Below are 16,456 nucleotides of genomic sequence, written 5' to 3'. Positions count from 1 at the left end.
ACAGCATTACTATTTTGTGGGAAATGCAATAGCTTGTAAGGAGCAGCAAAGCACCAGAACATTGTTGATGACATGACGAGGGAGCCAACACAACTGCTGCAGGGAGAAGGAGGAACAGTGAGATGTTCTTCCTTACGGCTCAGAGATGTGTAGCCCACTCCGCCCCTAAAGGCAGGAGGGAAATGCTTCTATCAACTTCACTTAGTAACCCAGGAGATTTGCTCCTTGGGTTCTCCCATCGCCTCTGTTTAGTAATTACCACTGCAGGGTTGGACTTACACTTTAAAGACAGTGGGACTAGGAAAACCTTCTGCTTGCTGGAGACAACAAACGGAACTATGGTGTGACAAGGGTGACTTAAGGATAACTGATCCTGCCTTGTGGGACAAAACCTAGATCAGGGAGTAGTAAAATTTTCAAAGTTATGGTACCAAGCTGTATTTTTTATTTCCTAAAATAGAGTAGAAATTTGAGAATTGGGAGATGGTACCTCCCAACGAGGCCAGATGCTGACAAAGTGGTCAGGTGGCACTAGGTCTTTAATAAAGTCATGAGTTTGCAGAGATCAGTGTTCAGATTGCATGGCTTCCCGTTTGTGTGCATTTCCTCTGGCATCTCTTGAAGCTTTCTTCCTATAGACTAGATGACCTCATGAGACAATTTCCTCGTGTCTGTCATGCAGTCCTGCCGTGCTGATGCTGTTTAAAGTGCAGCATGGACTGCACTAAAATGGAGAGGCACTCCCCAGAAAACTGTGAAGTGGAATAACCTTCCACTGCTATGAATACAAACAAAATCCTAAAGCTTCAAAATGCCTGGAAAAGGTGTGCTCAGAGATTAGAGAAGTGTTGAAAGTTTTTCTACCGGTACAAATACTTCAAATCAGTTGTGAAGAACCCTCGGCTAAAGAAAAAAACCCAACCACTACCCAAGAGTTGGGCGTGTTTGGGCAGTTAGTATGTATCAAAATAAATTCTAGCAAACTGGGACACTCCTTCTTGTTTGTGCTTGTTCTGTTGACTCGCGTTTTTCCTACAAGAATTAATGTAAAACAAAAGAGCGGGAGATGGGTGGGTAGGGACATGAGATACATAGACGGTTTGAACCCTCAGGCACAGTATATACGACCTGGAGGGTGGAGAGCCCCACTATCAACTGGAGATGTCTTTCAGGAAGCATTTTTTTCTGCAGCTGGCTTATGGGGTTTTGTGTGTGAAAGTTTTTGCTGCTTTCTGAAAAGTTATAAAAGTTACAAACACATTTGCATTATCACCTTCTTTCTTCGATATCCACTGCCGTCAAGCTTAATCAAGAGGAATGAAGAAATGGGGTAATAACCCTAGAGCAGCACGTGCGGGGGAGGGGGGGAGGTATCGTTGATTAAAAATTCCAAAGATTGCTATTTATCCGGAAAATGAACGTAGTGTTTCATTGTTGTTGTAAAGCACAACAATTCAATGCCTTTTAAAAAAAGAGTAACGTGTAAAAGTGAACGCGAATCTCATAGTGAAAAGCATCTTCTTCAGCATTCTCTCTGCTGGATTTTCCTGCTGCTGCAATGTAGTGGCCCTGTGGTCGTGTGTTCCATTCCCAACTCGTCGTCTTTCACAGGAAGCAGCATCATTTTAGTGAAAGAACGAGCCTTTTACTTCCTGCTCCCCTCTTCATTGCGTTATGAGCAACCTTGTACCGTGCAAGCTTGGTCTTGCGTGCAGAACTATGTACAGCTTCCTCCCCATCAAACAGCCTTGCATCCACCCCTATAAACAACACGACTCTTGAGCTTTCCTTGCTTTCCTGCAGTTTCCATATAACGGCTCTGTCGGCCCCCAGCAACTCTGCAGGTTTTGGTTGGGTTTTTTTATTTTTTTCCGAAATTTGCAGGACAATGATGTAATGACATCACACAACCCTCGCTAACATGCTCTGTTCCTGCGGCCGTCATTGCACGCAGAGGCTGCACAGCCCCGAGGTGCTTTAGTTTTGGGCGCAAGGGTAAGAGCTGCAACCGCCCGAAGGAAAACCCGCTTGGATTGCCACAAAATCCCTAATTTTAGCAACGATCGCTGCAAGCGAAACTTTGCTCGAGTAACGGCCGGACCAGACGCGATGAGGAAGCACCGGCAGCAGGATGTTGTGGCAAGGAAACCGCACGGCCCTGCCCCGCCGGGTCCCGCTCCGCGCCGGCAGCGCGGCCGCGCCCGCAGGCAGCGCTCGGCACCGCGGGGCGGGCGGGGAGTCGGAAGAAGGCGCGAAAATCCCGCGCATGCTCCGTGCGCGGCTCCCTCCGCGCCTTGGAGCGGCGGGCGGGCGGGTTGGCTTGGCCGCTCCGCGTGTGCCCGTGCGAGGCGCGCCGCGCCCGTGACGTCAGCGCGCAGCGTCAGGGGGACGCACAAAAGTGTAAGTTTCAATTTATTTTTTTTTTTAATTTTATTTTTAAAAAAAGAAAAAGAAAAAAAAATAAAAGACGGGGGAAGAGTGGCGGGGTCGCGCGCGCAGGGTCCGTGGGAGAGGGGGATCGCTGCGCTCGCTCGTTCCCGCTCGTTTGCCCGCATCGCCCCCGTTCCCGCGGGCAGCCCCTCGGCGGCAGCGGCGCTGGGCAGGTGTGCGGGGCCGCGGCGCGCGGGGGCGGCCGGCCGGGAGCCCGGCGGGCTGGCGGGGGCAGAGAACGCGCTGGGAAGTGACAGCCCGCCGGGGGAGACCCTCTTCCCCCGCCGCCTCTTCTCCCTGCACCCCCTCCCCCGGAGCGCGCGGGGGGGGAAAAGGCGGTCCCTGCCGGTGCCCTCTCCTCCCTCCTCGCTTCCCTCCCCTGTTCCCGGGCTGCCGCTGTCGGTGTCCCGCCGCCTCCCCCCGCCCCTGCCCCCTCCCGCCAGGCCCGCGCAGCCGCCGCACATGTGCAGTCGGGCGCCTCCGCAGCGGCAGCAGCAGAAGCGGCGGCAGCGGCGCGGCGGCGGCGGGCGGGGGGTGCTCCCGCTCCGCGCTCCGGGTGCCTGTCTCGGGGCGGCGGCGGGGGATGGAGCCGGCTCTCTCCGCCTTCGGCCGCTCAGGTGCGGGCAGCCCGCGCCCGAGGATGGGAGCGCCGGGGGTTGCGTGGGACGGCGGCGGGGGGCGCCGGCGGCGGCGGGTCGGGCGCGATGGGGACGAGGACGGCGCGGAGCCGCACTCCGCCCGCCGCCCCTTCCCCCCGCGGCCGCCGGCCGTGCCGCCGGGCGCGTCCCCCCTTGCCCGCGCCCCCGCCACCGCCGCCGAGGCGATTAGCGCGGCCCCTCGCTGCCGGGGGGAGGCGGCGCGGGGCTCGGGGCTCTGCCCGGGCGGTGAGGCCCCGGTCGGGGGGCGCGGGCGGGCGCGGAGTGCCCCAGGCGCAGGGCCGGCCGCCGGTCTGTGCCGCCCGGTGCGGCCGCGGCCCGTCCGCCCGCGAGGAGGAGGAGAAAAGCGGGGCTGGAAGGCCCCGGGGGGAGCTGCCCCTGGGGCCTACTTGTGCCTGCTGCTGGAAATGGGGGTGGGGAGGAGGAGGCCGTGATCGCCGCCCGCGCCCAGCGCTCGGTGTTGGAAGGGGCGCAGCTGGACAGGGACCGGCCTCGCGTGGGATCGGGCACGGGCTGGGGGAAGGGCTCTCTGCCGGGGCACGGCTCGCCCCCGCCCTCGGGAAAGGAGTGCCCCCCACACGGGAGCGTGGGGCGCAAGGGACGAAAAGGTGGGGATGGGAAACTTTCCCCTTTTTAAAAACGTGGATTTTTCAAAAGGAAACCTAAATTGTACTTGGTAGTAGTCAATAATTTCAATTGTAAAAACTTTCCCTCCTTTCATTTTTTATAGCTGGTGCTGTCTTTGCTTTCTGCTTTCCAGAAAATAGCATTGTCCCCGTGTCCTGCAGACATCAAGATTTTAGGACGACTGGTTTTTAGTCTTTGGTAACATGGCAAAAGATGTGAGTATGTTTGCAGCACATAAAATGTGGAAGCATAGAATGTTTTTATTAACAAAAGCGAATGGGGTCATGCTTTATAATAGCTGGCATTAATGAATATGGGGAACTTTATCTATACTGTGCATCAAGCCCAGGCTGTTTTCCTGTAGACGGCGCAAACCAACTTCAGATCTGCTACCATTTTTTCAGTGATTAATCTTCAGCTTTCCCTATGCTAATAACAGCACTTGGGCCGTTGTCATTATGTGCATTCATACTGAACACTGAAACAGCTTGGGTTTGGATTGGATTGAAAGAAACCCGGCAAGTGTTGTTCAGATGGCGCGGCTGTCGTTGGCTACTGTTGTCAACTAACGTTGCCTTTCTTGAGTTCAGGAAGGCATCAGACATTTCAGGGAAGATGGTTCTTTCTCCATATGTGCTCATTGTTTATCTCTGTCTACCAAAAGATGCTTGTTAGTGTCTGTAAAAACAGGCTTTGGGAACTTCCACCATAGATTTCCATTACTGCTGCCGTAAAGGTTTGCAGCTTTGATTCTGTGGCCTGCCTCAATGGAGCATGTTTGCTCTTCGCCCCTTCCAGTACTTATTTAAAAAAAATTCAGTTTATTCTTTAAGATGTCATTGTTCATACCTAATATAATTGGGCTTTTGTGTTTTCTTATTGAAAGTAAGATGATACTGTATTCAAATTAGAATGTATCTCCCCTTCAAAAAAACCCAAAACCCCCAAAAAACAACAGCATGCAAGCTAAAGAAAAGTGATACAACTCACTAGTTAAACAGCTAGTTGCAACCTAATGCGGAATGTTGCAGCTTTCAAATAGTGGGAATTTCCATGAAAGAGCGATTGGTTCAAAAAAATAATCTTATAGGGAATTTTAGTAGTTCAGCTGAAAAACATCTTAATGTGCGAAGAAGCAACCAGACATACGTAGTCACTCAAAGCTTGCCTGGAAGAGATAAGGGTGGCCAAGTACATTAGAGATAGCAGAGTTCAGGGAATGATAGGCCATATAAGCGGGAAGAAAACGAAAGTGGAGTGTTAGACTAGGAGATGAAATTGAAACAGTTCAAAGTAATTGAGATACCAAAGTACATTTGTGTAATATTAGCTTTCGGGAGTGATACCAACTAAGTGGAGAGTTGCTAGCACCTGGAAATACAGATGAATGTCCTGCTAGATCTAAGTGAGAATAAGACATTTAGGAACAAACCTTACTTTTGAAATATCTAGTTTATTCTAGGAAACAGAGTAGTTAAGAAAGAAAGGAAGGAATAACCTACCTCATAGTAAACGTAAGAAATGGGAGAAGGTGCTAGAGATACAAAAAGAAGTTGCTTTCAGTATCTTTATTAAAGAAATAATCAACTAAATATGGAAAAGTGAAATTCTTGGTCAGGTTTTAGGTAAAATTTTAAGTGTTCTTGAGCATTGGAGCAGGGTAGCTCAAAAGAGTATGAAATCTTAACATAATATTGTCTAACCTGTTCTTAAAAACATCTTCAAACCTGCCTCAGGGAAGAAATACGAACTGCTTACCTTTTTGCAGACTGTACCCACCATTACATGACACCTAAAATGTGTAGTGTTGAGAAATTTTAAATTTCTAGGTCTGAATATGGGCCCTATGAATTGTGGTTTAGTGCTATAACATGGAGATGTTAATTGGTATAACACTTTTTTTTTTTTTTTAAATTTTCAGAGGGGAAGAGATTTATTTCCATATTTTTATTCCAAGTCCAAGTTCTTTTGCAAGCAGAATAATGGAACTAAGCATGATACAGGCAGTATCACTCAATTTCTGGGCCCTGAGTCTCTGAAAACTTGTGTTGCTGTAAATTTAAACATGCTGATGTGAAAATATCGCTGTGATTAATGGCTTGTGGTTCTGCCATGTCACCCATCAAGTGCTCTAAATGTCTGTGAGATGTAGTGGTGAAGAAGATGGCATAGCCGATGATTGCTCCTGCCCCTTCCTTCCCTTTTTCTCAGCAGAGCTGAGATGGCTAAACTGTGGGAAGGGCTGTGCTGCTACAATCCTAATTCTGAGCTTCAGGTGGTATTTCCACAGCCAGGCATGTAGAGAGTGCTGCAGCCTGGGAGTGCAGGTGTGATGTGCATCCTGCTGGTGTCCTGTGCTGCTGGGGCCACTGTGCCATGGTGACAGTGGAGCAGGGAGCCCTGCAGTAGGGGAAGGTGTGGACACAGTGCATCACAACAGAACACGCTCCTTCTTGATGCTTCTTCCTGCCTGCTGCAGGAGAGCACTTTTCCTTTTATTGCTCCCTTCCAGTTCTTCTGATGCCTCTTTATAAAAACTATAGTGTGATAAGACCTGCTAGAAAAGTCAAATACTTTTAAGAGTTTGCAGACTGAGACTTTACTGGGTAATTGAACAAATGGGCGAGTCTGATGAAGAGTACTGGCAAACCCAGTGAAATGATTTTGTAAAGTATTCAAGAACTGCAAAACTAGCAATCAGTTAAGCTAGCAGAATAATGTATATGAACTATATGGTCCAGGTTTAAATTCAATGAAGTATTACTTTAAAGTGTGTCTCTAATGCTTTTCAGAGTGTACAATCAAGAGAAAACAAGCAGCAAAGCATTGATTCTAATTTTCTTTTCTTTTATATTTTGGGGTTTTATGCAAAATACTTTGATTTCCTCACAGTAGTCAGGAAGCTGTGGGGTGGGGGGAAAAAGATACATTCATATGTAGCATGTTAATTAAGAGCCTGCAGGTAGAGTTTAAGTGCGTAATTACTATGTTATTGCTGGATAACTTGAAAAATGATAATGTAAAAACAAATACTAGCTTGTGAAGGTTAAAGTATCCATTTATGTTTAAGGTAGGGGATCTGGAGTGCAGTAAAGACAAAGGGCAAGAAAAAGGAGCACTAATTTTCCAATGTGATCTGGTAATAGCAATAAGAACAGCCATTTTTGGGTTTATGAACACTGAAGCTGAGAATCAATTCTGTAATTCAGAATCAGGCAGATGTGGTATATTGCATTTGGTTCAGGACATCTTAGTTCCTAGAAAGACTTCACTCTTTGTGCAATTAAAAAAAAAACATGAAGAAATACATCTGAACAGGAGAACAGCAATTGCCATATCTCAAGGACTTGTGTACCTCGAGAGTGGGATCATTACACTGCTTTTCTGAGTCTGGATGACAAGTGGAGGTCAGTAGTTTTTGGTACAGTTTTACACCTGCAGTTGCACTGTGTGGGAAATTTCTTGCTCACTGCATATGGGCAGTCTCCAGAAACTTCATCCCAGCCAGAACTCGTCTCTCTGGTTAATCAGTGTCCCTCTCAATTTGCCTCATCTCCTATGAACTCTTCCACTACTTACAAATGTGGCACCTTCCAGGCAGGAGCTGAAGGAGCCAAATGTCCAGCCAAGGTCCTCAGTCTACTTGTTCTGTTACTGGATTCATGGGAGTAATATGTGGGGGGAAGGCAATTCCCTGTGTGCAGTGGTCACCCATCCACCCTTGGCATGTTGAAAACTAGGCAGGATGCCGCATTGAATGAAGCAGAAGGAATTACTGTAGTGAGAAAGCGAATTTGATAGATTAATTTTTTTCCAGCTTCTAGTGTAAGACTGAGCAGTGCTTGCTGGCCACTTTTATATTCAGTTATATGTTGAGAATTATCTACAAAGATGATAAATAATTTTGTTAGTAGCATTGGTTGATGTACCTTCCACCACTAAATTACCAGCTTCTGTAGCATGGCTGAAGATCCAGCGTGTGACTGTGTTTCTCCCCTCAGTTACTTCTGTCACTGCTAAACAACATGTTGAGCCCTCTCAAGGAGCCGTAAGGAAAAAGAAGCTTGTGGATCTTTTCTCCAAGACTCAGGGTTACAATGGAAAGAAAAAGCAGGAGCAGTGGAGTTTATTTTTTGCTGAATTTCCATACCCCTAATTTAACCACATGCAGGAACTGGATCTGTTATTGAGGGTAGTCACTCTGTGGTGTTACAGTGAATATTGAAGAGAAAGGGGATAGACAAAAGGAATGAGTATGGTTCCTTCTGATCTCAAAAATTGCACCTACCAGAATAGATGAGTCATGTAAATGAAATATTTTTGTGTAGTCCTGTTGTTTGTGATTATTTCTGTTTTTCACCATTTGTGGATGGGCTGCATCAAGCCATTTAAAAAATAAATTGTTCACAGAGAACTTGAAGTTGAAAAAAAATTTCAGTAACTTTTTAAACTGACACACCATTGTTAGCCTTCAGAATTTCTCACAGACTAAAATACCTTTTTTGAGAGTTGTTCTTGAGTTACTGTTTCATAAGTAATGGATAATGGTGTTGGCTTTGGAACTGCTTGTTCTAAAAGTAGATCTTTTAATTTATTTTTAAAAAATTTGTTCTACTGTTCTTTTGCTTGAATTATTTTATGAGAGATTTTTTCTCTTGATGACTAGTTTGCATAAAAAATATTGTATCTCTAGTTTTTTATAGTACTTTTATGAATCTTACTGAGTACTACATATGGCCCATATATCTAGTTTTGCAAAGGAAGCCCCATGAACTTGGAAATAGGAGGACACACCATAAAAAGTGTAAAAAGCTCGCCACCTGATCTAACATCGTTGTTTTAAGAGATGTACAGATGTGGGAATTAATGCTGGTGGTTTATTTTACCTGAGCATTCAGAATACATTGAGGTATGTAGCTTAATATAGTGTATTTATTTCACAGTATTAGTAAATATTTTGCTCAAAGAATATTTAAAAAATCCACAGCAAGCAAACTGGTTTCTTCACACAGTTTTACTGGATAGGTTAATAGGGCTGCTGTTTTTGTGGAGAGTCAGAATCTGCACTTTTGTATTATTTTTTTGAGAGATCATCACAAAAATTGTATTTTTTAGTAACTTCCATGTGGTGTTTCTACATCAGTCTTGAGTGAGCCTACAATTAGTTATGTTTGGGATGGATTAAAAACAAAAACCCACTGGAAATAGGAAAAACGCTTTATTTTGGACCTTTTTTACATGATGCACTTTGAATCCCTAGAAAGTATTGAGAAGTCTTCAAAACATTTTTCAGACTTTTCTTAAAATACCAGCATGCATTTCTCTTTTTATGTTTATTTTTGGGTTATGTACTGGAAATTTCAGTGAGGAAGACTAGAGAAGTTAAGTCTTTGAGGAATCTCAAGCGGTCATGCACGTTCTTTGATATCATTTTAGTTCAGTAGCTTAATCTACTTCTGTTTGCCTTTAGTGAGTTCTGACATGTCCAGAAGTTTGCAAACTAGTGATCAAAGATCAAATAATATTATGAAATTAGGTCATTGAAAAAGGCATCTCTGTTTGGGATTTTGAATGTTGCTAATTTTTTAAGTTTGCTTTTTCAATGAAGGCAGAGGGAAAGTGGCCTTTAAGCTCTCTTTTATACATTCCAGGTACGCAGTCAGAGCTGCTCTTTTCCTATGTTGGTTTGTATTATAAAATCAGGAAATAGCAACTCAGAAATTGCCTGTCACCTTACCAATTTGTTTGTCTAAATGAAGCATTTTCTTGTAGCCTGTAAGTGTTAAATTTTATTATTTGTATGTACCAGTTACTGGTAGTGGCTTTATATAGGTATGTTGCAGTATTTTACTGAATAACTACACTGTGATGGCAACAGGCTCAACAAAAATGTGGGTATTAGAAGTTAAGTTATGCTGGGGATCAATTGTTTTAATGTTTGCATTTGATTGTGTGGGTATCTATTAATGGAGATTTATTATGGCTAATTAGGAGTGGGAAAAAGAATTAATCAATCTTTACTGAATGTTGTCTACGATGAAATGGTTCTCAGGTAGCAGACAACTTGATTTTAAACATGGACAGTGGTTCATACTCCCCAAAAATGCTTCTGGCCTCTTGTGTTACGTTTGCTAAGGATTCCAGTATTGCATTATTGGTTACACAGACTTGGTTGAAAGTTACACTGTGGGCCACTCTAGCACTGATAAGGATGTTGGTGAGGCAAATGGTTCAGGAAGGGTCCTGTGTAATGTTATTTTTTGATTTTGGCTGTGGTTTAGATGCTGGTGAGGAAGGTGCTCTAAAGTCTTGGTTTGGCTAGAAAAACAACAGTCTCTGATGGTCAAACCTAGAATGGTTGCAGGATGTAATTGTGGAAGTGGCTGCTGCTTATACCTCCACGTATGGGTATTTAGTCCAGGAGATTACTAAGGATAATTTATTTTCTGATTAATTTATGTGGTGAAAGTGGAAAACCAGTGCTTTGATGTCATATTCACTGCTAGGAGTCTCGTATTCAATACTGCTTAGTTCTTACAGCTTCATGGTTAGTTTTGGGGATGTCAGCTTTAAATTTGCAAGGGTGGTATCGCTTGAGCAATTTAATTACTATGAGAAGCAACACCATGGAGTGACTTTTGAGGTGTTTTTGATCTGTTGGCTGCTTAGACAGGACCACCATTTGACTTGTCTTCAAAGTGAGTTCTTAATTTAATTTTTGCTGAATTCTGGATGTGTTGCTCTTCTCAGAAAGAACAGCCAAGAGGCTAATGGTCTTGACATATTCTGCAATAGAGGCCTTGGGTGTCATTTAGTGTATTACTCAGTGTTAAGCTTACCTGCAGTATCAGCAGAGCCTGTATTCAGATGAAGGTTGACAATGCTTGACTGAGCTTCTCACCTGTATTTAGCTTTTTGCCTTCACAATTGTGTGGTGTCCTGACCTTTATTTTAGGGCTTTGACTATGCCTTGTTGGTTAAGGTGCTAAAAATTCAAATATGCTCTTTGGAAAGCTCATTTCTGTGGTGTAGCTCATTGCTGAGTAGTTGGCAGACACATTAATCTTGAAGATACTGACACGAACTGAGGATGATTATCTCGGTTTCAGAAAATGGCTACTGAAACATAGCAAAACAACACATCTGAGAATTTTGAATCAGATTCCTGTAACCCAACTTCAAAAGTTTTTTATGTTATTTATATGGTAGAGACTAGTTTTCGCTGGATTAATTTTCAAAATGAAATCCAAATGTTTTAAATTTAAGAACTTTTTGCCCTTTTCCACCATATTCCTGTACATAATATCTTGATTGCCTTTTAATTTTTGCAAAAAATGTCTCATAAAAATAATCTTTTGCAGCTGCAAAATAATAATAATAATAATAAAAAAAACAACAACAGCAACAACAATAATAATAATAAATGAATAATAAATCATTCCTAGAGCATGTTTGCTCTGGTCCCTGCATGAGATGAGAAACCAATTGGGAAAGTATTTCATTATCATCTTGTTATAAATGACATTTGCCTATGGATAGGGGTGAAAGAATAATAAAGGTTGTTTAAGCAGTCTTAAAGTAAGGTGGTTTATTTATGATTATAAGTTTTATTCCAGTTCCACTTTGTAGCTTTGCTTATTTTCTGTTGCTTCCTGATATTGAAGTAAGGCAAACAAAAAAAGGAACCCTGCATTGTCAATAAAGTGGCCCATAGTAAAATTGCATGGCGTGGAGCCTTTAGACATGTTGCCTCTAAAATGACTGGGGATCATCATGGATTGAGTTAGGTGCAGTTTTGCACAAGATGGATCCTTGTTTGCTGGTAGGCTTTGCAAATGCCTGTACACAGCAGAGGCATTGTCCTGGTCATGGAACTCTGGAACTGTTGTGGTTGGAAAAGACCTCCAAGAACAAGATGTCCAGGCATCAACCCAACAGAACCAAACTCCTCTGACAAGCTCTGGGTGGAAATTCCTTCATTTCCTGATTCTGTCTTAGTTACTTCTTTCCTAATTTATTTTGAACTTCTCTGTTGGAGTCCCAGCTTATTTCCCCTTTCATTTGTAGTTTAGATTGTATTTGCTTTCCCACTTCCTGTGTTCTTCCCTTCTTCGCACAGGATTTGATCTCATTGTTCCATTAAAGCTGTCTTAGGTTCCCATCAGCTGTATTGCCTGTACTTTTTGACTCACAGTTTCTACCTCAGCTCATAATGCTCCCATCTTCCATCTGATTTTCTGGCTCATTTTTTGTATCCTTCCCAGCCAGTCCCAAAACTGTCTCTTTTTCAGATTGTCCCATTCTGACTCCCATTCCTTAACTATTCTAGTATTTTTGGCACCTGTATCTCTTCGTCAACCTCAGTCCCATGCATCCATGCTCTATGGGCTTAATCTGCAGTTAATAACTGAAAATTTCTATTCTGAGAAAAAACCTTGTAGCAGGTACCTCTGTTTCCATGTATCTCTACCATAATTGCTCTTCTTTCAGCACTTTTTCAGGTTGTGTTCTTAAAATGCTCATTACTTAGAGGCAGGGTAGAAGAGGTATTTCTGCGGCACAAAAGCACCTTCTCTTCCCCATACTTCTTTGAAATAGTGCAAGGCAACGTGCCTCTCGAGTTAAATCTGATATACATAGCACATGTACTCGTTCAGTTTTGTTTTAGTTAGATAAACTTCTTGCTTTTATAGGTTCTTTGTCCTTTAGTCCAAATTCATCTTGTATATTTTCCTGTTTAGTGAATAATTTGATGCCAGTTTTTATTAACAAATTGAATTGCAAGGCTGAAAAGCTGGGGAAGAAATTGTTGGTTTTCTAGTGCATAACTTCAGGTACTGGAAATAGTAGCTTGTTAGTAAAATACTAAATTATTCTCTCACAATCTCTAGGGATTTTTTAATAACTGAAATTCTCTGCATCTTCAGAAAATTTTGTTTGAGATTAACTTCAGTCCCAACAAAAAGATACTTCCCAGTTTCCTGATTTTTCAGGCTGAGGGCACTTGTGCTTTTCAGTTTTCATTTGTCAACAAAACAGAATTAGACTTCCCAGTCCTTAGGACTGCCAATGATCTCATAGCAGGCCAAAGCTAACTTTAGTTGATTTTTTAATATGTTTAGTCCTTCAGTTAATTTCTTTTCCTTAGGAGCTCAGAAGTGAGCGCAGAACTCCAATGAACTGAGACCAAACCTCGGTGATGGTTGGACTCTCCACTCCACCACAGCTTCTGCAGATCAGATTACCAGATCTACGAATTTGTCCAGTGGGCTTTACACTCCTTTCTGGTGATCTGTGGGAAGATATTAAGTTATTAGAGTTTAGATGCTGTGTTGGATGTCAAAAGCTGTTCTTTAAAATCATTGTTGGCCTTGTTGTAGCGTGTGAGGGATGAAGGCTGTATCTGTATCCTGTTTGGGATTTCAGGGGTTTCTTTTTGTAGCAGTGGAGAAGCAGACATGGCCAACATGTGTCTTCAAAGAGTAAAACTTTGCTGAATTGTGAAGTTGCACACACTTTGCAACATAAGCTTTCAAAATCATATATTAAGAGCATTATTATTTCAAGCAGCCCCAGGATCACCATCCAAGGCTGTAATGGTTCTTGAGATTGAGAGTCATGAGAAGATAAGAAACTGTGGAATACAAAAAGAATATAAAGGAAAACAGTAAATATCCAAACACCTTGTTACAGGTAGCTTGATAAGGCCTAAAAACTAAGTGTATTTTCTCATCAGAAAATAGAATTTCCTTGCTGTCTGAACCCTTCTTACAGGAAGTTACCTTTCTGTTGGGGAAAGTCCAATGCTTTTTCCTTGGTGGGTTTTTTTGGGGGGGGGGAGTTGGTTTTGGTGTTGTTTTGGGTTGGTTTTCTTTTTTTTGGTTCATTGTGAATCTGCAAGTATAATATGTGGAGTGGGAGCTATAGTCATGTTTTCCTTTATTTTCTTCTTTTGGATGCTATGCTTTGTAGGTCCTGGAGGAGAAATCCTGGTGCCTCCTCCAAAATAACCTGGCTTGAAAAATAATAAGAATGTCCTCAAAATGCACACTGAGAGATGTTTTGTCTGGTATTTCCATTTCAGAGCAACACCACCAGAACTCTGTATGGGATGGAAGTTTTGCTTTTCAGTTTTCTTTGACCAGAACTTGTCCCTTCAACCAGGGATAAGTTTTGCTAACCGTAGAATTAAAAGTATATGCAGAAGTGTGAAGAGCACACTGGGTCTGGAATAAAAGAATTTTCACTAGAAATGAGTTTTCACCATGAATAATGGCAGCTGGGGGTACTATTTTGCTGTGGGATTCATGGTATTCTTTCCAAATAGCTTTCTTGGAGTCTTTCTAGGCATATGCTTACAAATGTGTTGAATATTTACGTACCATTTTAATTGCTAGAGGTGAACCTTGAGTAAAACACTGGTAGAAAGATAGTGGACTGTAACTTTTGTATTGGGTATTAGTATTGTGGTCCCTGAGGGAGTTCTGGTTATTCAATGATTACTATTCTCTGAATTTTCCCAAATTGTTTTCTTTTATTAAGTGTGGTGCTTTTTCCCAGCTGTTTTCTAGTTTTTCAGTGGCCTTTGTAATTTCAGTCACACTGAAAGCATTATATCATTAACCTGAGCCTTTGTAATACTAGATTAAATTATGGTTCTTGGAGTTTCATATTGTTTTGGATAATATTTTTTCACTGTATGTTTTAATTATACAGAAGAAGACTTGAAGTTTGAGATAATCTGATACTATGATGTTGGTTCGTTTACTCAAAAGGAATAGGAAAGATTCTACTGAAGACATTCTAATTTGAAAGATATAGAAAATGGAAGGGACCAATAAGTAGTTAATTACTGAATTGCCTAATTTTCCAATTATTGACATAGTGGTTTGCATTAATACTTGAATTTTCTGAATATTACAGCTTAAATACTTGATTTTGGAATATCCCTGTAACTGATGTGCATTCAGTGCAGGTTTGCTTTTACTTATTAAACCAATAACTGGATTTAATAAGTCAAAATTATTAAATTTGTGTGCTTAAAAGAAAAACATTACAGATTAAAATAGCTATTTTCTTAGTGATTTTCTGATCAAAACCACAATATATTAAATGCTTTTCCAGTCTCATTTATAATCTTTATTTATTCTCACGGAAAAAAGAATTTGCAGGTGTCCTGAGTACAAGCCTCTATCTGCAGTGGGATACAAATTTAAGTACTGCACTGAAAAAAATTATGACAATGGGACTGCACTTCCTGCCTGTTTTAACACTTCTGTTGCTAAATTCAGGTAGAATAGGAATATAAGGTAACAGCCAAAAAGTCTCCTTCATATTTTCCCATGGGGTTCCAGTGCTCTGGAATGTTACTTTCTTGTAGTGTAGCTCTAATGACATCTTTGTTCACAATACACGTCTCATATTGATGAGTATACTTTTTCTTTGGAAGTGTCTGATGTAGTCTGTTGTCTTTCTGAATGAAGTAGTTAAGTGTGATAAAGAGTGAGACTTATAAAGAGTTCTGGTGCCTGGGAATAGGGTGGTAAAACCCTCGTTTGTTCGAATGGGTCTTAGAAATCCTGTGATGTGGGCAAGAAGGATCACAGCTAGTGTTCTGAAACAACAGAAAAGTTGTTGCAGCCTCCCTAAAACTATGCTATTGTGTTACTTTTAGGAGGGGGGAATGGAGGGCAGAACTGCCACAGGCTCTTCATTCTATCAATCACTTCTGCTGTCTGCTCACTCAGGTTTTCTCTGTGCAACCAGGTCCTCATTGTGGCCATGCCATTATAGGCCCCTCCTCTTTATGCCTCTCTTAGCAAAATTTGTCTTCTGTGGAATTACACCCTGTCTCCTATGCTCCATCTTCTTCTCTTCCCATTCACTGAGGAAAGAAAATTTCCTGTTTCTTAAAGTTCTCTGTCTTCGGTGAGAGATCTTTGGTCTGATACACCTGGATAATAACGGCTCCACAGCATCATCTAGTGGCTTCCTTGTTTCCCCAAACTCCTGGCAGATCTCAAGTAGGGCTCTTCAGATGGACTTCTAAGGGAGAAGCTTTGCTGCTGACTGGCAGCAAAACACTTGATTCTTGCTCAGGACTGTCAGTAGCCTGCATGTACTCACTAAGCGCAAAATGCAGTTCAGGACTTTTCAGCCTCTGGAAGACCATAAGCTACATTTTGATTAAGTAACAGGTATTGACTTTCTTGCTGTTGTTTCTAAATGGAAACACGGTGTCCTGTGTTCATAATTTTTTTTTTCAAAACTGTTTTGTCTGGAGATACAACGGAATTATTGCATCCTGTTATCTATTCAAAAATTAATAGTATTTTGAAAAGTAATCACTATTGTGAGGTTTCTCAAACGATGGTGATGGCTTTGTAAACCTTGTCACCCTATAGCTTTTTTCACTTCAGAGATTTGTATTCTGATCTTTAAAAAAATAATAGTTGATAATAAATAATAAGCTCAATATACTTCTTCTTAATTATATTTTCCTGATTAAAAGGGCTCACTGCTCTCCACTGCCTGTACTCTTTTTGCTTAATGTTTTTACCTTATGTATTAGGTGAGTAGTATCTACAGAGAGAAAGGTGTCAGTGTTCAGATTAGAAGGTGTCAGTGGTTCAGATTAGAAGGGTATTCAGCTGTCAGTTAAAACAGTGCATACGCACTGTAAGAGCTTAGGACACAAATATTGAAGTAGATGTAAATTGATTTTCTGCTTGCTCTTAAAGAAT

General features: G+C 42.2%; 1 protein-coding gene and 1 long non-coding RNA gene across 12 annotated transcripts in view; both read left to right on the top strand.

The window, feature by feature from the left end:
- Positions 1–2,290: 2,290 nt before the first annotated feature.
- Positions 2,291–16,456, top strand: part of TFDP1 (transcription factor Dp-1) — a 36,684-nt gene continuing 22,518 nt past the window's right edge. For 2 of the 11 annotated variants that reach the window (XM_066313781.1, XM_066313773.1), the window contains exons 1-2: positions 2,835–3,047; positions 3,817–3,928. In XM_066313781.1, coding sequence (XP_066169878.1) covers positions 3,917–3,928 — 12 coding nt within the window. In that variant the 5' untranslated portion in view covers positions 2,835–3,047; positions 3,817–3,916. Of the gene's footprint in view, positions 2,401–2,464; positions 2,604–2,831; positions 3,048–3,437; positions 3,756–3,816; positions 3,929–16,456 lie in introns of those variants that run through there. The other 9 variants (XM_066313776.1, XM_066313778.1, XM_066313780.1 and 6 more) reach the window with 9 other exon arrangements.
- LOC136358012 (uncharacterized) lies at positions 3,939–13,966 on the top strand. Its single transcript, XR_010742990.1, has 2 exons — positions 3,939–5,118; positions 7,715–13,966. It is a non-coding gene; the product is annotated as an uncharacterized lncRNA (long non-coding RNA).

This window comes from Sylvia atricapilla, chromosome 2 (assembly GCF_009819655.1).
Source record: "Sylvia atricapilla isolate bSylAtr1 chromosome 2, bSylAtr1.pri, whole genome shotgun sequence".
Classification (NCBI taxonomy): domain Eukaryota; kingdom Metazoa; phylum Chordata; class Aves; order Passeriformes; family Sylviidae; genus Sylvia; species Sylvia atricapilla.
Note: the sequence above shows the minus strand (reverse complement) of the source record. Positions and strands in the feature narration are given on the sequence as shown.